This window comes from Delphinus delphis, chromosome 21 (assembly GCF_949987515.2).
Source record: "Delphinus delphis chromosome 21, mDelDel1.2, whole genome shotgun sequence".
In the NCBI taxonomy this organism is placed as follows: domain Eukaryota; kingdom Metazoa; phylum Chordata; class Mammalia; order Artiodactyla; family Delphinidae; genus Delphinus; species Delphinus delphis.
Window position 1 is genome coordinate 6126382 of NC_082703.1, and position 26331 is coordinate 6152712.

General features: G+C 38.1%; 1 protein-coding gene across 6 annotated transcripts in view; it reads left to right on the forward strand.

The window, feature by feature from the left end:
- NSD3 (nuclear receptor binding SET domain protein 3) overlaps positions 1–26331 on the forward strand; it is a 108046-nt gene that overhangs the window by 66787 nt on the left and 14928 nt on the right. For 5 of the 6 annotated variants that reach the window (XM_060001352.1, XM_060001351.1, XM_060001349.2 and 2 more), the window contains 9 exons: positions 889–989; positions 3121–3166; positions 6107–6237; positions 6610–6738; positions 7376–7502; positions 14459–14656; positions 15120–15293; positions 19811–19957; positions 23232–23388. In XM_060001352.1, coding sequence (XP_059857335.1) covers positions 889–989; positions 3121–3166; positions 6107–6237; positions 6610–6738; positions 7376–7502; positions 14459–14656; positions 15120–15293; positions 19811–19957; positions 23232–23388 — 1210 coding nt within the window. Of the gene's footprint in view, positions 1–888; positions 990–3120; positions 3167–4061; positions 5633–6106; positions 6238–6609; positions 6739–7375; positions 7503–14458; positions 14657–15119; positions 15294–19810; positions 19958–23231; positions 23389–26331 lie in introns of those variants that run through there. The other variant, XM_060001354.2, reaches the window with a different exon arrangement.

Consider the following 26331-nt stretch of genomic DNA (forward strand, 5'->3'; position numbering starts at 1 on the left):
AAGGTGATTATTATGTAGCAAGGACTGTTTAGGTGGTCCAAGCACTGAAAAGATGGAGAACAGCTGTGCTGAAGGTATCATTCCTTCTTAAGGTCACAGAATGAATCATTCTGTGATTCATTCCTGACTTAGTGTTTCTTCACATTGCGGCCTTCAATCTTAAGTTTTATCCTTTCCAAAATGGGGTCTATGTGAGTTTTCTTTCAAAGAATTTTACTGTTTAAAAATCTTCATAGTTTCTTTTTTTCACCATTTAATATTAAATAGCTTGATAATTTGTTTCAACTAGTTTTCCATGACTAATTATTTCTAAGTTATACAAGTCCCTTGATAGTCAAATTAATGATTCAGTTTTAGTCCCATTTTTGTGCCTTTCCTGCTTTTTTCCCTTTGGTTGTTAATGATATAACAATAGCAAAACCAGCACCTAGCACTATTAAGCATTTTACGTGTAGAATTAATTTATTTGTTAAAATGCAAAATACATAGTACCGATTGAATTTTGAACCATTAATTCCTAATGTCAACTGAGAATAAAATCATTTTCATCCATCCCCTCAGTCCCTTCATCCCTTCAATTATTATTACCTAAATGTGTTTATCTGCTGTTTTGGTTTGACTTTACAATTTTTAAAAATCCAATCCCTCTTTATCTGTATAGTTCAGAGTGCGTTATGACTCCTAGTCTCAACCCATCAACTTTTACAATTTGATCTATACAATTTTTTTAATGTACTCCCAAGTGTTTAATAGTTTTTTTAATGAGTTATAGTTAAAAGACCAAAAGTAATGGATAAGAAAAGGAAGGAATTTGGTCAGATCTTAATTACTTGAATGTCAGTTACTCAAGTGAGGTTTTATTGTTTGTTCGTTTGAATTGTCTTTTAGGCTCAGTAGAAAAGAAGCAACAGAGAAGATCCATTAGAACCCGTTCCGAATCAGAGAAATCCACTGAGGTCGTGCCAAAGAAGAAGATCAAAAAGGAGCAGGTTGGCTTCCCACATGTAGAGGGTTAACCGTCGTATTTGTGAGTGTTGTGGCTTATGCTGGTGTCTTAAAAGAAAGAGAGACTCCCCCCACACTGGCTTTCCTTTCCGGACTACCTAATGCTTCTGTCCTGGTGAATCCCAGTGCCCAGTCCTAATACAACCATCCCTGTGATGCTGCTTCAAGCATTTTCACAGAAAACGATCAGCCTTCAGGAGATGGGAAGTCAGTGGTACAAGACTTCTAAAGAATTCCTCACATTGATTTTGACATTTCAGTTACGAGCAAAATAATTTCATGTTTTCGTGATTTTTATTTGGAACCATCATTGAGTTCCCTTTTTTTTTTTAATTTTAATTTTTGGTTTAAGCTGCTGGTATATATTATTTTTATTTTTTAAACAGACCAAATTAATTTACCTATAAGAGTTTTATTTAAGAAACAGATAATCATAGATGATCTGGTTTTTCTGTTGGTATCACAGATTTTTTGGAATGTTATTTTCCCAGTGGAATGGCACTCACCTGTTACTAAGTTATCAGATACACACTATTTATGTAAAAAGAAGGAGGGGCATTTTGACGGAAGGATATTCAGCCAGTGTAATCAATACAGCAATAGGCATATTAAATTACCTTTTCAAAGAAATGTTTGGAAATCGTTAACTCCTTTAACTTAAATTCACAGTCAGAATTTTTCTTAATTTGTTAAAGTGAAAGAATATCCAGTTTTATACCCAGACAGCTGCTACTAAACAAAAAGAATTGTGAATAGTATTAGTTCCAATAAGCTTTATATTTTTAAAACCACTTAAATATGGAAGAATGTGAAGTTTTCTATTTAAATTATTTCCTTCAGAATTTTAAACTTCCAAACTTAAGAGGTGATTTTGTGGGTACTCTATGGTATCATCAGACATGTAAAACAGTTTTTCCAGAAATATTTAACAAAAATTTAAATAATATCCTGATTTGTCATTCATTTATCATAATTAGCTTTCATACTTAGGAAATTATATTCCAAAAAATCTTTCTAACCTCTTGCAGATCTCCAGTATTCCTTTCCAAAATGAAGTTGTGATTTTGCCAGCTGGTTCCCAAATTCAGTCTGTGACCAGTCAGTCTAAAATTAATAAGGAGAATGAGCACAAAGCTGGGATGGATTGTTAATGCCACTGTGTTTACAGTTAGTAGTAAAACAATACCAGTGATTGTTTAGAAGATTTTATATTTGTATTACTAATTGTATCTTATAAAAGCACTTCTGTTGTATGTTTTTTTTACTTGTTGTAAAAGAAAAAATAAAAATTTTTTTAAAAAGCTTAGAATAATCCTTAAATATTTACAAAATGTGTTGCAACATGCATATTTCACCACTCAGAGAAACATTAAATCCAATTCATAGCTTAAGCAGGTACTCCTCCAAATGGCATCCTTTCTTTAATTCCAATGGTTCAATCCTCAAATTACCACGTGTTTTACATAAACATTGGCAGAATAACTTCTGATCTCGCTCTCCTAATGTAGGATCAAGACACTGTTCATAAGACACTCAAGAAAGTGCTTTTGCAATATCACAAACTTATTTTCTTAAGTTTGTACTAGCAGCAAAAGTATTGAGCTTCCAGCTGTATGGAGCCCTGTAGCACTCTCTACAGAGAGGGTCCTGATTCCCAGCAACTTAGATGTGAGTGCAGGCGCGGAAGGGTCTTAAAGTGGCGTGAGTTACATTAACCTGAGTATCATAGTAAGTAAAAATTTATCCTAACGTCTTTGGGGCGGGAGGGGTTTATAGCAACATCGGGGCTGGTTGCAGAAACAACCCCTCTCCTGCCTCCCAGACACTGAGGAAAGTATTTGTGTTCTTTTCATATACCAAGGGAATGGTGGGAAAGGTCGTTGCTCAAAAGCATGTGGCTGTGTGTTGTCACTTGGTATCCAGCACAGGCAGCTAGAATTTAAACCCTCCCTGACCCTGAGACAGAGAACTTTACCAGAAAATGGGACCGAGTCCAGATTTCAGATACATTAATCGCTCATCATTACTTAGATTGATCGAAGTATTATTTTTTTCCCTCTGTTAATTAAGTGAAAAAAAATTCCCCATTAATGCTGTATTTTTCTGTCCAAACAGGTTGAAACAGTTCCTCAGGCTACAGTGAAGACTGGATTACAAAAAGGTGAGTTATTATAATGTTGCTCTGCATTTCCTTGATTAAAAACAATTTGAAAGAATTATTTGTACTTCATGTATTTTTGTGTGTCTCTGTAAATCACTTGTCGCTCTTCAGTCGATAATTTGTGTGAAATTGAAGTATTCCCGTGTTTGTGTGTGTGTGCGCGCATGCGTGCGTGTGTGTCTTTTAGAATTGATCTTACTCTGTGCCTCCATGTGAAAAGTCTTATTTGTTTTGGTAAATTGGAGAACACCACGTAGGCTTGATACTGTTTCCAACTTTTCTCCATAAGATTCTGGGGTTTCACTGGTTTATAAACTAGGGATGTGACGAATCCACTTTTTTTGGTATTCGACTGAATACCGAATAGTAGCTATGTCAATAGTGGTCAAACATGGACTATGACAAATCAGACAAGACAACCTGATTGAAAAAAAAAAATCTTGCCACATTTATTTTTACAGTGCTGTAAAATCTTTTTGTATATTAAAATGATTCGTAGCATATTTATGGCCATTATTTGATGACCTTATGCAGAATCTATTTGAGATATGCACAAAGTTTAAGAAACCTTAAACTTAAGTCTGTACTTTTCTGTGTGCAATTTGACTACAGTACAAACTCCATAGCATGATTCGTGCGTTTTTGGTGAGATCAGACTGTATTTAATACCTGTAGTTTACTCTGGGCAAATTGCATTATTTAAAAAAAAAAAAAAAAAACACCAGCCTCTCTGCATTCTCGGGGAGAAGTCTGCAGCGATGGTCTCCGTGGAGATCCTCAGCAGAACTGAACAGCCTCTCGGAGGGAACACTGCTTGGCGGAGCTCCAAGAAAAGACATCGCGATCGCTGCGAGATTAGGAGGCCTGATTGCGTTGTGTTTCCACCATTCCACAGGGTCGGCGGACCGGGGAGTGCAGGGCTCTGTCAGATTCAGTGACAGCTCCGTCTCCGCAGCGAGTGAGGAAACTGTGGACTGAGATTCCTGTACAATTTCATCCCAGAAACTCCAGACTTGTAGTCTCCATGCAAGATTTCTTTGTCGGCGGCTCGATAAACAGTTTCTTTGTTTTCAATTTTGATTTTGCCAATCATCATTATGGGCATTTTCCTGCCTGATTTCTTTTTCAAGACTCTGAACAATTGCTTTAACATTCAAATGATTTTTTTTTTTCTTTTCTTTTTTTTTTTTTTTTTTTGTCTGAGCTGGATGGGTACAGCTTAAATCATGGGTCCAGCCTAAAAACCACCGTTTAACTTACACTGATCAATTTCAACATGGACTGTTTTTGGGTTTTTTTTGTTTTTGTTTTTGTTTTTTTTAAAAAATAAAGCGTCATTAATGCACATCTGCAGGGTTTTGCCAAACAGCCCAAACTGTATACATTACAATCATTAAAAGCTCTTATTTTTTTTAACATTAGTGCCGTTATCATGGAGAACAGCGTGGTGGCTGCCTTTGGCAGCCTGTCCTTTTTCTAGCATTTTCAGAAACTCATCGGAAATGGCGGTACCTGTGTTTCCCTTCGAAAGCCTCTCAGTACAGCACTCCTGTTCCTCTGTTAAAACTCCTTGTTAATCCAGTGATCTTTTAGGCCAAGGAAATATTTTGTGGTGGTGTTCTGGGTCCATACACCAGCAATGAAGGAGATAGATTTGTGTACTTGTGTTTTTTAATCAGCGTTAACACGGGCAGGCACCCTCATTTGTAGATGTAAGGAAACATTCAGTGAAAACCTTGTAGGATGGGATGTGATAACGAGGTTCCAGTAACCTGAGCAGTCTAACGAGGTCCACATCCTCCTGCACAGACCGTGCCGCACACCAAGTGCTGTTCCCGCTCAGCCTTTGCGGATCTTCATGGCCTCGGGAGACCTGTTTCTCCATGGTCTCTTCTGGACTGCACACTTCCACCATAGCTTGCTGGGCTGATCTAGATGTCTGTTTGTTGTATGGAAATTTTGGGGGAAAAAAAAAATCTAAAACACAAACTGTGGGTTGAAATATTAACCGTCTCCTTGGTTCCTTGGTATTCACCGTGCCTGATCTGCACATTTCATCGTGGCTGTTTCTGTATAGCCTATACTGCATTAGCCCAAGAGATTGTTGCTTTGTAACTTTTTGCACTATTGTTTTGGCTGGATTTGTATTACACACCGTTTTAAAAAAAAAATTCCACACTATTCTCTGCCTTTTTTTTTTTTTTTTCATATTTATTCCTTCCCTCACCAAGTCCACACAGAGGCCTCTCATCCAGCTCTTCGTGATTTGGCTGCACTTGAACATTGTCTGTTTACAGCCCTCAGCACTGTGCCTCCTAGATGGCATGACGTATGTAGCTGTGCTGCAACACTTGTAATGGTCACAGTAAATGCCCTTCACCCAGGAAGTCTCAGATGAACAATTGTGAACATCCAGGATTTATCTGGGGGGCAATAATCAACTGAATTGCAAAATTCGGGGGAAAATGGCACTATCCGTGTACGAATCGAATACAAATCAAAGATTTGTCACATCCCTAATAAAAACAAGATGGAGGTGTCTCTGCGACCATATTTGTAAGCTACACAGTGTGTTGGGTTTTATGTCTTCCCCCTCCAAATTGAATGGTTCTTTGGATTGCTCCAAATCGATCAGCTGTCCTGCAGTTTTGATAGAATTGGTTTTTAGGTTGGAACTTGGGCTCTGTTGCCCGAAAATAGCTTTAGAGCAGGAGCACGGAATTGAGTGTTTTAATAGAGCGGTTGTAAATTACATCACTCACCATCAGGAAGGTCAGAAGCTTATGAAATTTTGACTCGTGACTTCAGTGTTACAAAGAGAGCTATGCTTTTTTTCACACTACAGATGAGTTTGGGGAAAGAAAATATTCTCCCACAAAAAAATTAAAACAACAAACTTTAAGTACTATTTTAGGATTAATTTCGGTGTGTTGTATTAAGGTGCCAGCGAGATTTCAGATTCCTGTAAACCTCTAAAGAAAAGGAGCCGCGCCTCAACTGATGTAGAAATGGCTAGTTCCACGTACAGAGACACGTCTGACTCCGATTCCAGAGGACTGAGTGACCTGCAGGTAAATATGTCCCAGGGCCTGGGCGCAGTGTTGTCTCGCTTTGCCAGACCAAGCAACCAAGTAATGCTTTGCCTGACTTTCTCGGCGAGAACAGGGGATTGTTTTTTAAATGCTGGTAGAAAAGAAATCATTTTGGTCATTTTGTAACTTACGGGTCTCTTAATTTTGCTGGTCTCTTACATAACAGGAGCGTAGTTTTTTAATTGTAACAGTTTCTCTCAAAACACCAGACATTGGGTATCCAGGGGTTTTAGAAGGGAGGAAGAGGTTGTGTGAAGGTTTCTTTGAGCAAGTCTTAACTAGGATTTTCGTAGCACCTAATTTTGAGGAAACTTTTGTTTTTCTTAAAAATGTGTTCTGTTTTCCATGTAGGTAGGCTTTGGAAAGCAAGTCGATAGCCCTTCAGCTACTGCAGATGCAGATGTTTCTGATGTGCAGTCCGTGGACTCAAGTTTGTCAAGAAGAGGCACTGGAATGAGTAGGAAGGACACTGTATGTCAGGTAGGCAGGCAACCTGTCCTGCAGCTTGAAACAAAGGCTGTAATATCCTGCCAGTAATACACTTCCCTCCTGTTTGAGAGGTTAGTATCTTTCTAAGTTATGATACTGCTTTCAAGCTACAGATCTACAAGCCACTTCAGGCTCTTTTCTTCCCTTTCGGAGTTGGAATACTTACTATTCACGTGTAAGTGCCAGTCTTCACTGTGATGCTCCCTTATTAATTGGAAGTAAATGGCAGATGGCTGACTTCAAAAACATCTTCTCAGATTGAAGTTGGTATTAAAGTTTTTAATGTATATTTACCCTTTTTGAAAAATACTGCTTTGCACTCTGAAGAAGAGTTAAAGTATGCAGATTCCAAAGAAGGAATCATAAAAGATCAAGTATGACTTTTAAACTTTATACATATTGGGTCTGGAAATAGTTATCTGGTTCAGCGGTTCTCAAAGGGAGGGCCAAGGACCAGCAGCATTGGCATGTCAGGGTGCTTATTGGAAATGCAGATTCTCGAGCCCCACCCGAGACCCGCTGAATCAGAAACTGTGGACCCAGTAATCTGTGTCTTAACAGACCCCCCCAGTGGTCCTGATGCCTGCTACAGTTTGAGCACAGCTGGGTTTTTTTTGCCATGTTACAGATCTGTGAAAGCTCTGGGGATTCTCTGATTCCTTGCGAGGGAGAGTGCTGCAAACACTTCCACCTGGAGTGCCTGGGACTGACATCATTCCCTGATGGAAAGTTCATCTGCGTCGAATGTAAAACTGGTGAGCGTCCTGGTAGATGTGAGAAGATGGGGGTGAGAGTGGAGAAAGTGCAGTGCCCCCATCTTCCATGACATCACACTCTCTTACCATGTTTATGTAGCTCGTATCTCCTCTCCCATAGCTATTCCAACAAATTAAGACCATCCAGTGATTAGGCTTCCTGACATCTAAAGAGCAGTTTGTAATATTATTGTCAGATCTCCTCCCACTAGTGCCTTTACCATAAAATCTGTCAAATCATCGAGATGTATTTATGTTTTATCTAAAGAGCTATACAAAGTTTGTAGAGTGAATTATTTTTCAGGTGGGTTTGAGATTTTTGTGCTCAATAAATTGATCTAAAATCCCTTGACTTTATAGACCAGAATAAGTGTCCGTCACAGACTATAACCATGGGGATTGTATTTTTAGTGGAAAGATGGAACTATCAGAAATTGTTTTTAAAACATGGGGGTTTTGGAGTCATCATTTATCTCTTGTACCCCATGTATAGACTGCCACCTGTCAAAATAACTTACAGAGAAAGAAATATGTAAGTTTATATTTCTTCTCTGTGTAGCCATGATTCTAGTTAAGTCATGGAAAGCAGAAAATAGAATTGTTTAATTTGTACCAATAAGGTAAGTGAAAAGTCACCTGGAGATGACCTGGTAGTGCTTCTAGGAACCATGTTCACATGTTTTTGTGGGTTTTGTTTTGGTTTTGCTGTGAGAAGCTGTGAGCCAATTGGATGTCGAGTATTTACGATATGCTGACCTTACCTTTGTACCTTATTATTTTCCTACTCCTTTCCTCCCATTATTTGGATTCTCATAGATACTTATTTTATTCTTTTTTACTCGTAGGCCTCCAAAAATCCTTTGTATGTTCTAGATTCCATTAGAACAGTAACTTTGTTTTTAACCAAATACTTTCTAAATGCCAGGTGCTCTTAGTACTGAGCGTTTTATCTTCTTATCTCATTTGCTCCTCACTACATTATGAGATAGATACTATTATTATTTCCATTTTACAGAATGTGAAACTGAGGATTAGAGAGTTTGTTTTCCAGCCTTGCCCAGAGTCACAGAGACACACATGGTGAAACTGGGGTTCAGGCCCAGGAGGCAGAGCTTGACCCCAGAGTCCTTGCCCTTTACCGTTGCCTTCTGCCACCTTGACTCAGTAGGATGGGAATCACATAGCACATATCCTGACCACAGACACACACACACTCACCTACATACACAGGCAAAAATTAAGCTACACAAGCTGTTTTAAACAAATAACTTATATTTTTTCCCTATGTAAAATATCATTTTATTTATCACATTTAGACTCTGCAGTAAAGCTTTTGAACAGTCTGCCAGCTGGCAGCCTCAGGGTCAGATTATCTGCACAGTGTTTTATTTGGCCCTCAGAACGAGTTTTGAATGTGTTAACTTGGATCAGGCACATACTCCTTGTTCCCCATATTCCCTACCAGACACTTTTTCTAAAACCCTGTCACTCAGTCATTGATGTAATCTGCCTGGCCCCATTAAGCATTCAGATTTGCAGCCTGATAAGTTACTGATAGGAAGGACCATGTATCTAAGTATTAAAACACTCTTAGGGCTTCTCCTCTAACTATAGAATCCAGCAGAATTCTGCCAACAAAGGTTCGATATAATCTAATTGGGTACACAACTAACAGAAAATTTAAGAAGGAAATTTGCTTTAAAAACAATTAAGTAGAACAAAGTTGGAGGACTCACACTTCCTGATTTCAAAATTTACTACAAAGCTACAGTAATTAAAGCAGTGTGGTACTGGCATAAAGGCATATAAACCAATGGAATAGAATAGGGAGCCCAGAAATAAACTCACATATATGGTCAAATGATTTTTTAACAAGGATGCAAACACTGTTCAATGGGGAAAGGATAGTCTTTTCAATAAATGGTGCTGGGAGAATTAGATCCACATGCAAAAGAAGTTGGACCCTTACCTTATACCATACACAAAAATTAATTCAAAATGGATCAAAAACCAAAACATAAGAACTGAAACTATAAAACTCTTAGAAGAAAACACCAAAAACCCCCAAATAACCCAATTCAAAATTGGGCAAAGGACTTGAAGAGACATTTCTCCAAAGAAATACACAAATGGCTAGTAAGACATGAAAAAATGTTCAACATCATTAGTAATCCAGGAAATGCAAATCAAAACCACAAAAGTAATTGTTTTTCAAACTGCTTTTGATATATTTACTATCACATGAAAATCAGTTTGATACCAATGTGGTACACTACCAACATACTAGGAGTGAAAACTCAGATTCTTCAAACCATTGTTTAAGATCATTTACGAAGTCTTTTTTTGTTTATCAAAAGATAAAACACTTCACATGTAAAAAGTATTACAGGATACATGCCCGATAAGTTCTTATACTGCCACTTTCTGTTGTTTAAGACAAATGTGACTTCTGGAAAGAAAGCATTTTCATTTGCCCTTTTGAATAAAATGTGTAACAGGGAATTTTACTTATTACTTTCTTAGTCTAAAGGAAGACCATGTGCTAGTGAGGAGGGGAGGGTAGTGGAAGTGTGCCCATGCTGGAGCTCTAAACGTAAGTCTCACAGGGGTTTATAGCTCAGTCAGCTCTGTTAGTGTGACGGTACCACTAATTACAACAATTTTCATTTATGTTAGACTTACTTTGATAATTATGCAAGTGAAAGCCTGTTTCATTTTTACGTAGGGCAGTTTATGCATTAGGTAAAGTCACACCTTTTAAACTTTAAAATAATTTTCTTTTAATTTTTAAAATTTCTAAAAGTTATTTTATTTTTTTATGGTTTTTAAGAAAATATTTATTTTATTTATTTATTTTTGGCTGCATTGGGTCTTTGTTGCTGCGCACGGGCTTTCTCTAGTTGCGGTGAGCGGGGGCTACTCTTCGTTGTGGTGCGCAGGCTTCTCATTGCGGTGGCTTCTCTTGTTGCGGAGCATGGGCTCTAGGCCCCCGGGCTTCAGTAGTTGCAGTGCACGGGTTCAGTAGTTGTGGCGCACGGGCTCAGCTGCTCCGCGGCATGTGGGATCTTCCCGGACCAGGGCTCGAACCCGTGTGCCCTGCATTGGCAGGCGGATTCTGAACCACTGCGCCACCAGGGAAGCCCTAAAAATTTTTAAAAACAGTACTATTGGCCTTCCCTGGTGGCACAGTGGTTCAGAATCCGCCTGCCAATGCAGGGCACACGGGTTCGAGCCCTGGTCCGGGAAGATCCCACATGCCGCGGAGCAGCTGAGCCCGTGCGCCACAACTACTGAAGCCCACATGCCTAGAGCCCGTGCTCCGCAGCAAGAGAAGCCACAGCAATGAGAAACCCATGCACTGCAACAAAGAGTAGCCCCCGCTCGCCACAACTAAAGAAATCCTGTGTGCAGCAACAAAGACCCGATGCAGCCAAAAATAAATAAATAAATAAATTTATTTAAAAAACAAAACAAAACAGTACTATTGCTTTCAGATCTACCAATATGTTAAAATATAGTTTGAAATTATATATATGCAACAGGACATCAACAACAAAAATAACCCTGCTGTACTCTGTTTTATTTGTATAACGAAGCCAAACAAACAAAAAATTTGAACATCACAGTTGTAAGTACTAATTTTAAAGAATTTTTATAATTCAGCCAGTTTAACACTGCTCTATTTTATTTCTACAACAAAGCCAGTTAACAACAACAAAAATTTGAATATCACAGTTTTAAGTCCTGATTTTAAAGTTTTATGACTTAGCCAGTTTGTAATGGTTAGGTACTTCCAAAACCAAATATAACTTTCTGTAAAAAATTAAAACAAAAAACTATTCCTTGTATTTTTTGTCTTTCAGAATTTTATAGCATCATAAGAAAAATGGGCAAAAGACTTGAACACTTCCCAAAAGATGATATCCAAATAAATAGTCACTTATGATTTCCATATGTAACACAGACACAAAAGGAAAACGCTAATCCTAATTTTAAAAGGCAGATAATTACAACTTTCAGTCGTATGCGGATGCAAACAATGCTTCAGTCAACATCCTTTTATATGTACAAGTCTCCCCTCTAACACAGACAGCAAGGAGTATTATAGAATTTCTAGGCCACAGGAAGTTAATGTCTCCTTTTAGAATGGATACTGCCCTGTTGCCTTCGAAGACAGTTCCTTCCAACTTAAACTCCTACCAGCAGTACATAAGAGTGCCCGTTTCCCCACGCCCTGATCAATGATGGGTATTATGAGATTCTAAGTTTTTTCCTATTTGATGAATTTTTAAAATGTTACTTGTGGTTTTAGTTAGTATTTATCTGATTACTAGCAAAGTTGAGCATTTTGGCATATGTTTATTGGCTATCTGTCTTTCTGCTTTCTGTCAATTTCCTGTTCATACTAGTCGTCCACTTTTATATTAGGCCGTTTCTATATTGATTTATAGTTCTTTATAAGTCTTCTTATCTTTTCTTGTATATGTTACATATATTTTCTCCATATGTGAACTCTTTTTTCCCCCATGATTCTGCTTTATTTTGTATTGATTAATTGGTTAAAGTATAGTTGGTTTATAATATTATATTAGTTTCAGGTGTACAACATAATGATTCAATATCGATTATATTACTTTTAAAGTTGTTATAAAATATTGGCTGTATTTCCTGTGCTGTACAGTATACTCTTGTATCTTACCTATTTTATTATGTATAGTAGTTTGTACCTCTTAATCCCCTGCCCCTATCTAGTGCCCCTCCCCCCATTCCTCTCCCCACTGGTAACCATTAGGTTGTTCTCTGTATCTGTGAGACTGTTTAGTTATTTCCTTTTTTTTAAAAAGATTTTATTTATTTATTTTTTGGCTGGGTTGCATCTTCATTGCTGTGCGCAGGCTTTTCTCTAGGTGCGGTGCGCGGAGGCTACCCTTCGTTGCGGTGCGCGGGCTTCCCATTGTGGTGGCTTCTCTTGTTGCAGAGCACGGGCTCTAGCCATGCAGGCTTCAGTAGTTGTGGCACGTGGGCTCAGTAGTTGTGGCTCATGGGATCTAGACGTGCAGGCTTCAGTATTTGCAGCACGCAGGCTCAGTAGTTGTGGCTCGCGGGCTCTAGAGCGCAGACTCAGTAGTTATGGCGCACAGGCTTAGTTGTTCCACGGCATGTGGGATCTTCCTGGACCAGGGCTCAAACCCGTGTCCCCTGCATTGGCCGGTGGATTCCTTTTTTTTTTTTTTTTTTTGCGGTACATGGACCTCTCACTGTCGTGGCCTCTCCCGCTGCGGAGCACAGGCTCCGGACGCGCAGGCTCAGCGGCCATAGCTCACAGGCCCAGCCCCTCTGCGGCATGTGGGATCCTCCTGGACGGGGGCACGAACCCGTGTCCCCTGCATCGGCAGGCAGACTCTCAACCACTGCGCCACCAGGGAAGCCCTGGCCGGTGGATTCTTAACCACTGCGCCACCAGGGAAGTCCCTGTTGTGTTATTTTCATTAATTTGTTTTATTTTTTAGATTCTACATATAAGTGATAACATCATATGTGAACTCTTTATATAACAAAACATAATCCTTTGTCATCCTTGTTGCATTTATTTTTCTACATCTGTTTTTCACTTGTTCCTTTTTTTTTTCTTTTCTATTCTAATTGTTTCTTTCTTAACATGTTTGGCAGTTGAGCAGTGGAGCCACCTGGGCTCCACTGGTTGGAAGGTTTCTAGTGTTGGAAGGTTTCTAATTATAGTTTCAATTTCTTAAATAGATTATAGAACTGTCATTTTTTCTATTTAATATTTTTGTGCCAGTGTTGGTAAGTTCTGTTTTTCTAGGAATCTGTTGATTTATCTAAATTTTCAAATTTATTGGCAAAAATATAGTGATGTCCTTTTATTATTTTTTAAACAACTGTAGGATTTGTAGTGATGTATCATTTTTCATTTCTGATGTTAACGTTGTTTTTTTTCCCTTTTTTTATTAGTTACTTGTTTCCAGGGATATAAGTTTATTAACCTTTTTCAAAGAAACAACTTTTGGTTTTATTAATTCTCCCCAGTGTGTATTGACTTCACTTCCATCTTGAAGTGTACATTCAGGGCTTCCCTGGTGACGCAGTGGTTGAGAGTCTGCCTGCTGATGCAGGGGACGTGGGTTCATGCCCCGGTCTGGGAAGATCCCACATGCCACAGAGCGGCTGGGCCCGTGAGCCATGGCCGCTGAGCCTGCGCGTCCGGAGCCTGTGCTCTGCAACGGGAGAGGCCACAACAGAGAGAGGCCCGCGTACCGCAAAAAAAAAGAAAAAAAGAGTACATTCACTGGGCGTAGAATTCTGGCTGGTGACAGTTTTCTTTGAGCCCTTACTGATAGCATCCCCTGTTTTCTGGCTTCCATCTTTCTCTTTCAGTCAGCAGTCTTGCTCCTTTGAAGGTAATTGTCTTTTTCTGTGGGTGATTTTAATATTTTCTCTTTGTCCTTGATTTTCTACAGTTTGAATAAGATGTGTAGATATAACTTTCTGTTTTTATTAGGATTATGAGTTTTCATTTTATGTCTGTTTTACAAATGGAAATTGTGATTATCTAATGGAATCTGCCTTTTTATTGGTAATTTCTTTATTCTATGTTGGGAAGACCTTGCCACTCTCAGCTGCCAGGTGTTGAAAATTCTGTTCTAGATTTTCTATGGAATTTCAGTATAAAGTGAGAAGTGGAGATCTAAATTGTTCTTGGTGCTATATCCTCAAATTGACGATCAATTATTGTAGCAAATCAATTATTCTAGCAAGTTTTATTAAGTCATATTTTAATTTAACTATTTTCAGTGCCTTTTTTGTATGTTAAAAATCTTACACACAATAGTAGAATCTTTGGGGATTAGCTCTTCGGTGTCAGTGACTGCTTCTGTTTAAAAGGAATATGCTTTAATCAGATTTTATTTAATCTGTGTTCCTCACCAATATTCCAGGAGAGCACCCGTGTTTTTCATGTAAAGTGTCTGGTACAGACGTGAAGCGTTGCTCTGTTGGTGCTTGTGGGAAATTTTACCATGAAGCCTGTGTCCGCAAATTCCCCACTGCCATCTTTGAATCAAAAGGATTCCGCTGTCCCCAGCACTGCTGCTCTGCCTGCTGTATGGAGAAAGATATCCACAAAGCAAGTAAAGGTAAAAACAGAGCTAAGGAAGGGGACAGTTGTTTTTTTTTGTAAGTTCAGTAGCAAACAGTAAGCACATTATTATAAAGAACATCAGGCATTTTCCCTCTGTTTATCTATAGCTATTACAGCTCAGCCACAAAAGATAGTAAGGTAAGTGGATTCTAGGTTCTAATTTAGACCATGGGAAGAAAATTCCATATGTTCAAAATTACCCTTGAACATTCCTTAAACGGGTGCCATATTGGAGACCAGCATCTCTCCAGCACTGGCACAGACACATTTTTCTTTGAGTGACCTCCTGATGAGCACTGCATTTAGGGACCATACAGCACAGAAACAGCAGAGTCAAACTAGGGAAGAAAAAGATTTTTGTATTACTGTAACCAGCATCACATTGGATCCCAAAAGATCTCATTTTATATCAGCTGATTCTTTCTTACATAGATTCCTTTTTGATTGTCTTTCAACAGGTCGCATGATGAGATGTTTGAGGTGCCCAGTAGCCTACCACTCTGGAGATGCTTGCATTGCTGCCGGCAGCATATTTGTGTCTTCCTACGTTCTCATCTGTAGTAATCATTCCAAACGGAGCAGTAACTCTTCCTCTGCTGTAAATGTAGGCTTTTGTTTCGTTTGTGCAAGAGGTGAGTGTCAGCCCTTTCTCTTTATGTCTTTCTGGGTTCATTGGCATATTTCCCCCATTAAAATCGAGTTTCAGTAAAATCCCTGAGAGAGATTAACACTTCCAGTAACTCGTCCCTTTTATAACATTAGACACTCAAACTGTTAGAATATTAATTCTTCCATAAATTAAGCTAAAATCTACATCTGTTTAGTAACTTAGAATTATAAATGAGTTCTTAGTGTTCCTGTTTGGAGCATCAAAAGATTAATCTACACTTGACCCTTGAACCACATGGGTTTGAGCTGCGCAGATCCACTCTGCGCATTTTTCTCAGTGGCGTACTCCAGTACTACATGATTGAAGGTTGGTGGAATCCGCAGGTGGTGGGGGGGTCAACTTAAAGTTACAGGGGATTCCAACTGCGTGGCGGTCCACACACCTGACCGCGGCATTGTTCAAGGATCAGCTCTCTTCCCTTGTGCAAACAGTTCTTCTATTCGAAGTAGACTCTTCCCATGTCATATTCTTTAATCCAGAGTTTTCAACTAATTGAGATTTCACTTGGAAGGCAAGAAGAGCACATTTATTTTTTAATTGTTTATGTTGTATTTTATCATGTTTTGGTCTGGCATTGAGGAAGACCTGGTGGAATACAGCCAAGGCAACATATGTGGTGTATTAGTTAAGAGCCTGCAGTACAGGCTTTCTTACTTGCCAGCTGTTGATATTTAAGTCTGCCACTTAAGATTGATCGCTTCAAAACAATATTGCGTCCCTGAGGGCATCAGTGAACTTGAGTTCGTAATAAATATAAAGTAGAACTTCTTCAGTTGAATGTGATACGGAGTACCTAACTTTACAGAGCGTCTCAGCTATATTATAATAAAAGATTTTTAGTGTTTAGTAAGCATTTTAGAAACAACTAATATCCCCAAGTGCATTTTTTTTGTTTTGTTTACTCATAAGTGCTAAGTTTTCTAAACTTCCCTTAGTGTGAAATATTTGAAAGGACTGTGTGGCATATCAGGCCTGTTAGATTATATTTAGCCCATACTGAAAATGAAGTTTTGGATCATGTTTTGTTTTTTATTTGTTTTTGGTTTTTTTGTTTGTTTTTTTATTAATTTATTTATCTTTTTTTTTTTTATTATTTTTGGCCACTTCGGGTCATCTTTGCTGCACGCACGGGCCTTCTCTAGTTGCAGCGAGCGAGGGCTACTGTTCATTGCGGTGCGCGGGCTTCTCATCATGGTGGCTTCTCCTGTTGCGGAGCATGGGCTCCAGGCATGCGGGCTTCAGTAGTTGTGGCACGGGGGCTCAGTAGCTGTGGCTCCTGGGCTCTAGAGCGCAGGCTCAGTAGTTGTGGTGCATGGGCTGAGTTGCTCCGCGGCATGTGGGATCTTCTTGGACCAGGGCTTGAACCCGTGTCCCCTGCACCGGCAGGCAGATTCTTAACCACTGCGCCACCAGGGAAGTTCCTGTTTTTGTTTTTTTGCCTTAGGAGACAGTTCTTTTAATTTGGTGAAAGTACTATAGAGTATTTTTAATAGAATTTAGCTAGTATGATAGATCTTGAGTTGTTTTGCTTTTGAAACTCTCATTAAAAAAAAGAAAAATAACCAGAGGGGGTGGACGGTACAAGATTAAGTAAGTGGTAGTCCTTTCCATGGCAGCCTCCTGGGTCCATTGTACACACTGCTTTGAGTTTTTCAGTTTGGAAGTGCGCGGGGCGGTCTGCAGGTAGAAGGAAGTGTTGTGTAGAGTAGTGACGACAGCTGCGTCCTGCTCTGAAGTCTGGATGGCACGGGGGAAGAAGGTCTGAAGTGTTTCCTGCCACACTGTATTAGCCAAAGAAATAAAAAGTCACGTGCCTTTTCCATCTCTCCACTCCTAAGAAAATAATGCTAGGATGAAAATACTGAATTATCAACTGAATTGACTAGCTTTAGAGACTTTCAAATAGATGAGTGTCAGTGATAACATAAAGTCTATCACTTTGTAAATACTTTATTCTACCCTTCTAGGCACTCACTTTTACTCACTTTTACTAGGAGGGGTGGAGGGGTGTGGGCGTGTAGGTGTGTTGGTGTGTGTGGGTGTGTGTGTAAGTAACTGAGCCAACATTTTAAATACCAAGTTTAAAACTATCATGTTGGCTTACTTTGGAGTATATTCTGAATCAAGTACCATCAGTTAAGTATATCGACCAATATTTCCTTTTGCTCTGTTTCATTTAATAATTGGGTGCCCTTTAAAGCAGGTGTTTTCCTTTAAGATAGATAGAAAACGACCCATTGTCAAGGAACCTAGTTTTAGAGAAACTTCTAACCATTTTGTTAAGTTTAAGTTATATGCCTTGATTAAAAGCTTGAGATAATGGAAATGAGGGGAAAACTCATGTTTTAACAACAGGATGCTGTTTGCATCTTATCAATTTGGCAATTATTCTGAAAGATGTGCTGTATTTAAATGCCTCTTTAAAGAGCAAGATTATTTAATCCCCAAATATTTTAACTGCAACTTTGCACAGTAAACAGAAACTCTCATTTTCCTTTCCAGCATTTTACAGAAACTTATTCTAAATAGATCAGATGTTGGGATTTGAGAAGGGCTTAAAAGTTCTCCGGAAGTAAATGATATGTGTTCTTTTACCAGAATTTATAGAGGTCTTCTTTTTTAAGGAAATCTAACTATAATAAATCCACACATGAAAAGGGATACTTCAATTGTTTATGTTTTGGTGTTAGAAAACTCAGCTTGTTTTGCCTTTGTTTCTTGTCGCGTACAGTTTCTCCCTCCGCACAGAGGATTTTTGTCTTAGTTCTTGGTTGTTTAAAATCATTAAGCTAATTCTTTTTCTTTTTTTTTTTTTTGAATAAGTTTATTTATTTATTTTTGGTTGCATTGGGTCTTCGTTGCTGCACGTGGGCTCTCTCTAGTTGTGGCGAGCAGGGGCTACTCTTCGTTGCATTGCGCAGGCTTCTCATTGCAGTGGCTTCTCTCACTGCAGGGCACGGGCTCTAGGCGCGCAGCCTTCAGTAGTTGTGGCGCACGGGCTCGTTTGCTCCATGGCACGTGGGATCTCCCCAGACCGGGGCATGAACCTGCATCCCCTGCATTGGCAGACGGATTCCCAACCACTGCCACCAGGGAAGCCCTAAGCTAATCTTTAGGACTGAAATATCTGGAAGTATTTTTAGAAATGCTTCAGCATTTAGAGAAACATTCCTCCTCCCCTGCCCCGCATGGTGCCACAGGGTGTGTGCAGTTATATTTCAGTGTAGTATAGATTCTTCAGCATTTCCTTTCATCTGGAGGGTGGTGTAAAATAAAAGTTACTTAATATTCTAAGTTGTTCTTTCTTATTTAAAAGCCATTGCACCACTTTTCTCTGTTAAATGTATGAAATGTTCATTCAACATTGTATAACCTTTATTCGAAAATTCTTATGTATTGCCGATTAGCAATTTCAAGTTCCATTCACATGAGAAATATCAGTATTTCTTGAATCTGCCTCAGTGTAGGATAGCATCAAATGAAGATAAAATCCACAGAAAATAGTAAATGGTCACCCCTTTAAAAACAAAACTCTTCCCTCTTCTCAAAATGATCTCTATGAAACTGCGGTCATGATTTGACCAGTAACCAAATAGAGAAAGTTCCCCTGGTCTCAGAGGTCCTGGGTTTAGGAGTGGCCGTAGCTACAGGATGGACTTAACTCAGGGGAAAGGTGGGTGTCACGGGTAGTTTAGAGCAGATGCTGTTTTCCTCCAACAGGACAGCTGTACTGGTAGATTGAAAGGACTGTTTTTATAAACCCTTAAGTTGGTAAGCGTTTAAGTCAGTTATTTTCATGGCAGGACAAAACTTTAACTGTTTGCATTACCTCAGTGAACTTCAACAACTTATATCTTCTCTAAAGTCATGTATCATACTGATAGAGAAAAGCTTCATTATCTGGCTGAGAAAGCTGGAATTTGAGGGTATCTAAAGATCTGAGCAGAGAGGAGAAGAAGCCCAATTCTGCCTTTCAGCGCTGCTTGATGTATTGAAGGTGACCAGGGTCTCTAGTGTGTCACGTAGACAGTTCTTATTTCCAGCAATTAAGTGATACATTATTTTGTTCTTTGGGTTGTCGTCATAGTACTTCTAAACCTTAAGGAATGTAGCTTTGTTTTCCAGAGGGGGTTTTCAGAATGACGTCAAAGCAGTTTACATCCTCAAATGAAATTGGAGTTTCTTTCTGGGTGTATAGGTTTCTGTATAGGGATAAGGCATTGAGTAGCTTAAACTCCTTTTAATAACGATGGAAAGCCTTGAGTAGCTTAAACTCCTTTTAATAACGATGGAAAGCCTTGAGTAGCTTAAACTCCTTTTAATAACGATGGAAAGCCTTGTCTGTCAGATCTTTTCTTTTCCTATTCTTTCCCCCCCCAGCTTTAAGCACAGCTACATAGTAGGTGTTGGTTTATTTTTTCCTCACGGAATCATGGGTAGTTTCATTGCAGCTCACATCTTTCTGTTTGTCTCGTATAGGGCTGATAGTGCAGGACCATTCAGACCCCATGTTCAGTTCCTATGCCTATAAGTCCCACTACCTACTGAACGAATCAAATCGTGCAGAGTTGATGAAATTACCTATGATTCCTTCTTCGTCAGCTTCCAAAAAGAAATGTGAGAAAGGTAATAATCAAAATAGTTTATCTCTTACTTTTATTTTTGCATTTCCTATTTTTTCTCTTTAAATGAAGGGGGGAAATGTATGCCTGTCAAGCACCATCTGTTGCTTTTGGTAAATTCTACCTTGGTGGCTGTGGCTGTCTTCATATGGCTGCAAAATTATTAAAAAGGGCTTAAAATAATTCCATTATGACAAATTTTTACTTACTCTTCTCCTTGAATAAATTTTCACACCTTCCATATATCTAGTCATTAAAATTGAAAGACTAGGATTCTGCTTAATATGGAAGCATGTTCTGAGGGCTCTTCCTCTTTTGCCTGATGTAGAACCGTATCATTCATGTTAGAATAGAATAGACGTGATATAATTTGTTACTAACTTTCAGCTAAATAACAAGACAGGTTATAGAGGGAAACAGAGATACTGACACTTAAAATTTTGATTCTGAAATACATTCTTTCATTTTGTTTCTTAAATGTTTTTGTTATGGTGCTATGAAAACTAGTTGCCCTTCTCTTAGGAGACATTGGTGGGCAGCTGGGAAAATGCTGCAAATACTGGATAGCGAAAGGCAGCCCAGCTGAATTGAAGAATTGCTAATAGATAATTTATCCACTGAGATCCAAGAGCTAAACGTATATTTATATTCTCCAAGTTAATTTAATCTATGGAAGAAAAATCTTGTGTTTTGCTTTATATAGCCTACATGTAATAAAAGGGAAAAAAGTGGTTTAACAATAATGTATTATTTGGGGAGTTATCCCAGAGGGTAAAATAAATAACTTGGAAGGTGAAAGCCTTTTCCTGTATACATTGCCATTATGATCTGAGGCCAGGCTCAGAATCTTTAAAGAAAATTCAATTCTTTTTTTTTTTTTTTCATGCTTTGTGTTGCCTGCTGATGACGTATGTTTGCTGTTTGTCAGACATCTGAAGTGGCAACCCATGACTAAAAAAAGTACAACTAAGCAAGTTGATTAGAACCCATGAAGAGGGAGGTTGGAGAGACTGTTGACTCTTTTGTCTGTTTTCTATTGAAGTCACAGTATGGCATCTTACTGGTGATACCAACTGTTTCCAAAACAAAGATGGACATGGGTCTGACTAATTCCATAGTGCAATAAAATTAGACTACCTGAGGCATTTTAGGAAATGCCTTATTTTCCTGCTGGCGCCTTTATAAAATTAGACTAATTCAATTGTCGTTTACTTTCTTTTCAGTACTCGGTATTGACCTTGACATGAATTGAAATTATTTTGAGCCCTCTGTTTGCTTAGCTTGAACCATATCTTTCTTCTCTCGCATCCTAAAGCAGTTTTCTTGCATAGCACCAAGGTGGATTGTTCATATTTTTATTTTTCTATTTCCCTTGTGTATTTTTGTCAAAAAATCGTGATGATTTTCACTGATGATTCAGGGTCTGTATTTCCTCTGAAATAAGACTTAAAATTTAGGACTGTTCCATAATGTTAAAAAATGGCCAGACTGACCTTTCCACACCAACCCTAATAATCACTTGTCCTCTAAAGGTATTTGCAAAGACCGCTCTCCCTATCGGTCATTTCCTTCTGATGGAAAAATGAATTATCTCATTTTACTTTAAACTTACAGAAGAATTCCCTACCTAGGCTAAGAGCACTCAGGCAGCTAATCTCTAGGTTGGAGAATTGGAACAATTAATCCATATTGAGATCTGCAGACAAAGGGGAAAATCCCAATGATTGAAGTAAAAGCTTTTAAGCAGAGGAAATATAGTAATTTAATTCATCACTGATTGTATATGGATTTTCTTTTTGTTTTTATGTTAATCAGTTAGAAGTTTGAAAGTCTACAGGAAGACGAGATTTTCTGGAAAATTGATAGCAAACCCTCAAAAGGTTGGAGCATGTGATTTGATAAAGTTGTATAGAGGGCTCTTAACCTTTTGCTTATGAGACTTTAAATCTCAGTACACTCATGGGTTGTAGACTTGGTTTTCCAAGAAAGATTTTTTTTTTTTTCCAGTAAATGTCTTTATTGCATTTCATCTTCAGTGGTTAACATTCTTTTCTGTCACTTGTTGAAATACAACAATAAAGAGAAAATACAACAATAAAGAGATTTCTCCCCGAAATCTCTTTAATTTTTTGGATTTAAAAATAGTATTGTTTTGTTTGCCACACCTGCTTTGGTCTTGATCCAGAGATGGTTTTGTGTATTTAAAAGGAGAGGATTTTGCTAGGGTACTTGGAGGCATCTCCTTGTGTGTGGTACTTGATTCTACACTGATACTTACTTAGTTTATGCTATAAAGCAGTGGTTCTCAATATGACATCAGGAAATATTACAAACAAAATTCTGAACTATATTTAACAGTTCAGAAAGTCTAACAGAATCAGACATTTGTGTAAAATACAGTGGTGTGAGTTTCTTTATATTTGGCTATGCTTTTAGCAATTTAATGTGATAATACCAGTTTTGTTATTGGGATCAGAAGCTCTGATTGGCTGTTATATATTTCTTTGGTTAATTAAAACAGAAGAAAATAATTGTTACTTTTAAAATGTTTTTTGGTTTTGGTGGGTTTTTTGTTTGGTAAAATATTTGAAAACATATGGATCCATGAGAAAGGGCAAGGGGATCCTTGGTGATGAAAAAGTTGCAAATCACTGCTTTATAGCCTGTTTGACTTTATTTGTCTTCACTGAAAAGGTAATGATAATATAATCACCAATTCAAGATTCTTTTCCTTTTTTGTATTCTTACATGGGAAGAAAAAAGTACTGGTCAACCTATTGGCTGTTTTCATTCTTGCTAATGTTGTTATAAAGGGATGTAGTTAACTGTGCCACTGGATTAAAATACAAAGATGACCATTGCTTGCTTTCTTAGCTCTCAAGGAGAAAAAGAGAGTTGCTACATATTTCTCTGAAAATCTGTTCTCAAATCTACTCAGTCTAAAGATTTTATGCATCTATTTGTCATATGTTAATAGTCTTAGCTGCCTGCTAAACTGGTACTTCAGTAGCCCACATTTTAGAGGGATAAAGAGTAATGTTTTTCCTACTACTCAAAGGCTTTGAGTTTCTGGCCACTGAAGCCCTCCCTGGAAAGGGCTACTTCAGCTAAATCTGTTCATTGCTTTGTATTTTAATCCATCACTAAAATATAACTCAGTCCCTTGGTTAATTTCCCTCAATCTGAATCAAATTTAATGCAGGTAAAAGATAACTTTCTCTCTTGTCTCTCTCTCTTTCCTCTTTTCTCAGTTATTAAGACTGTTTGTTTGTTTCAAGGTGGAAGATTGCTCTGCTGTGAGTCGTGCCCGGCTTCCTTCCACCCGGAGTGCCTGAGCATAGAGATGCCAGAAGGCTGCTGGAATTGCAATGACTGTAAAGCTGGCAAGAAACTACATTACAAGCAGATTGTTTGGGTCAAATTGGGAAATTACAGGCAAGTTTTTCCAAGGACAAAGAGGAAGTATTCAGTTACTGTTCAGTAGTTCATAGCCTGTACACAAAGTGGCTAGGAAATAGGTAGAAAAAGCAGCACAGTGCTGCAACTTCCTTAGAAACAGAAAGAGAAGAAACATAGTTTGAGTCTGGGTTTTTAGAAGACTGGGAAGGTTAGTGGTTGATAGATATTTTTTATGAGTTGGTTGACTTTTGTTTTTAAGTTCTGAAAGTTACTTTTTCCTAATGGACTATGGTACTAATAGATTTTAAAATAAAAGCTTTCATGTGGAGAGTGGGGAAGATTTTTTTTTTTGCACTCTAATTAGATTTATATTAATTTCTGATTTCTAATAAAGTTAAGAGTTTATATCCTGGCCAAAATAGCTCTTTTTACCCCTAAATCTAGTCCATTATAGTTCTAGCTAGAAGCTCTAAATTGTGTGCAAAGAGAGAGCTTTTTAGAATTTAAAGAGAGAGATTATTTCATTAGGAGCCTTTAGATCTTAAGGGAATGAAGCAAGAAGTATGTGTGATTGCCATTATTTTAATAAATCTTCCTCCTTTTAAGAAGCCTGTTTTTAACAAGCCTTTAAGTGAACAGGAATAATGATGTTTTTTTAAACTCTGCATTTTACATTTTGAGGCATATGTTTATAATTTTACTAAGAAAATAGATACTATTCAAGAGAACACACAGAGGACTTTGAAGGCAGTGAAAATGCTCTGTATAATATTATAATGTTGAATAAATGCCACTATGCATTTGTCTAAACCCATAAAATGTACAACACCAAGAGTGAATTCGAAGGTAAACTAGGTGATTATGATGTGTCAGTGTAAGTCCATCCTTGGTTTAAAAAAAACACAAACACACACACATAGTAGAGTTCTGCTTTTCAATTAGAATCCTAAGTATAATATGTTTCTGTAGAATTTCAAACATACTGTAATTTTTTTTAACAAGGGCTATGTCATTTTCTCTGTTTTAAATACACTGCTTGCTTACCTATTTAACCTTAAAAACTTAGTTTTTAGCTGAGATAAGGGGCATTGAGAAGCTCCCCCCCAGCTATTTTTTTTTAACATATGTCGGGGAAATCTCCAAGCTCTTTTTTAAAAATGGACAGTTTGAATACATAAATAATTTTATACTTTATGGCAAAAGATACAAAGTTTTAAAAGGCAAATATCAAACCAGGGGAACTCTTCTACTCTCAGTAAGAAAAGAAAAATACCTTCCCTAGAAAAAGGAGCTGGGCTTCCCTGGTGGCACAGTGGTTGAGAGTCTGCCTGCTGATGCAGGGGACACGGGTTCGTGCCCCGGTCCGGGAGGATCCCACATGCTGTGGAGTGGCTGGGCCCGTGAGCCATGGCCGCTGAGCCTGCGTGTCCGGACCCTGCGCTCCGCAGCGGGAGAGGCCACAACAGTGAGAGGCCCGCATACCGCAAAAAAAAAAAAAAAAAAGAAAGAAAAAGGAGCAAAGAAGAGAAAGAGCCAGTTTGCAAAGGAATAGAAAATAGACATGTAAAAAATGCTCAGCCTCACTAAAAATCAATGTACATTAAAAACAAAGAGTTTATTTTTCAGTTAACAGACTTGCAAAGGTTTAAGAGTAATAATTTTGCAGCTCAGGAGGGCATGGGGAGACAAGTGCTCCTGTCCAAGTAAGGCATCACATATCAGACTTGTAACTGTGCATCCCTTTGACCCAGTAGTTCCCCTTCAGGGAATTTATCTAAGGAAAAGAATTGGACAAATGGGCAGAAGTGTACTTATAGGGGTGTTCATTGCAGTATTATTTCTAATTGCAAAAATTTAAATAATCCAAATGTTCAGTGAGTAGGGTATTTGTCAGATAAATTGCAGTGTATCCATATTTTAGAATACCTGGAAGCCAAAAGAAGGAATATGCAGGTGCGTATAGTAACATGGGAGGGTATCCACAATATATAGTTAATTTTAGGAAGTATGTTGAACAGTATATACATTATCTCTCCATGTGTTTATACAGCTTTTAAAAACTGTAGATCTAGATATAATATGTTTTTATTATTACCTGGAAAAAAAACATCTAATGTTAATAGTCTGAGGCATGAGATTATTAGGGGGAGCCATTTTCAATTTTTCTGTTATACATTTCTGCACTGTTTTAATTTTTAAAAGAAACACACATTGCTTTTTTTTTCCATAAAGTTACATTTAATAATTTTAAAGGTATAGTCTTTTTTTTTATTGAAGTGTAGTTGATTTACAGTGTTGTGTTGTACTAATTTCTGCTGTTACAGCAAACTGACTCAGTGATACACATACATACATTTGTTTTTTATATTCTTTTCCATTATGGTTTATCCCAGGAGATTGGATATAGTTCCCTGTGCTGTACAATAGGACCTTGTTGTTTATTCATCCTATGTATAATAGTTTGCATCTGCTAATCCCAAACTCCCAGTGCATCCCTCTCCCTCCCGTCCAGCCCCCTTGGCAACCACAGGTCTGTTCTCTATGTCTGTGAGTCTGTTTCTGTTTTGTAGATAGGTTCATTTGTGTCATATTTCAGATTCCACATATAAGTGATATCATATGGTATTTGTCTTTCTCTTTCTGACTTTCTTCGCTTAGTATGATAATTTCTAGATGCATCCATGTTGCTGCAAATGGCATTTTTCATTCTTTTTTATGGCTGAGTAGTATTCCATTGTATATATGTACCACCTCTTCTTTATTCATTCATCTGTCGATGGACATTTAGGTTGTTTCTGTGTCTTGGCTATTGTGAATAGTGCTGCTGTGAACATAGGGGTGCATGTATCTTTTTGAATTATAGTTTTGTCCAGGTATATGCCCAGGAGTGGGATTGCTGGATCACATGGTAACTCTATTTTTAGTTTTCTGAGGAACCTCCGTGCTGTTTTCCATAGTGACTGCACCAACTTACATTCC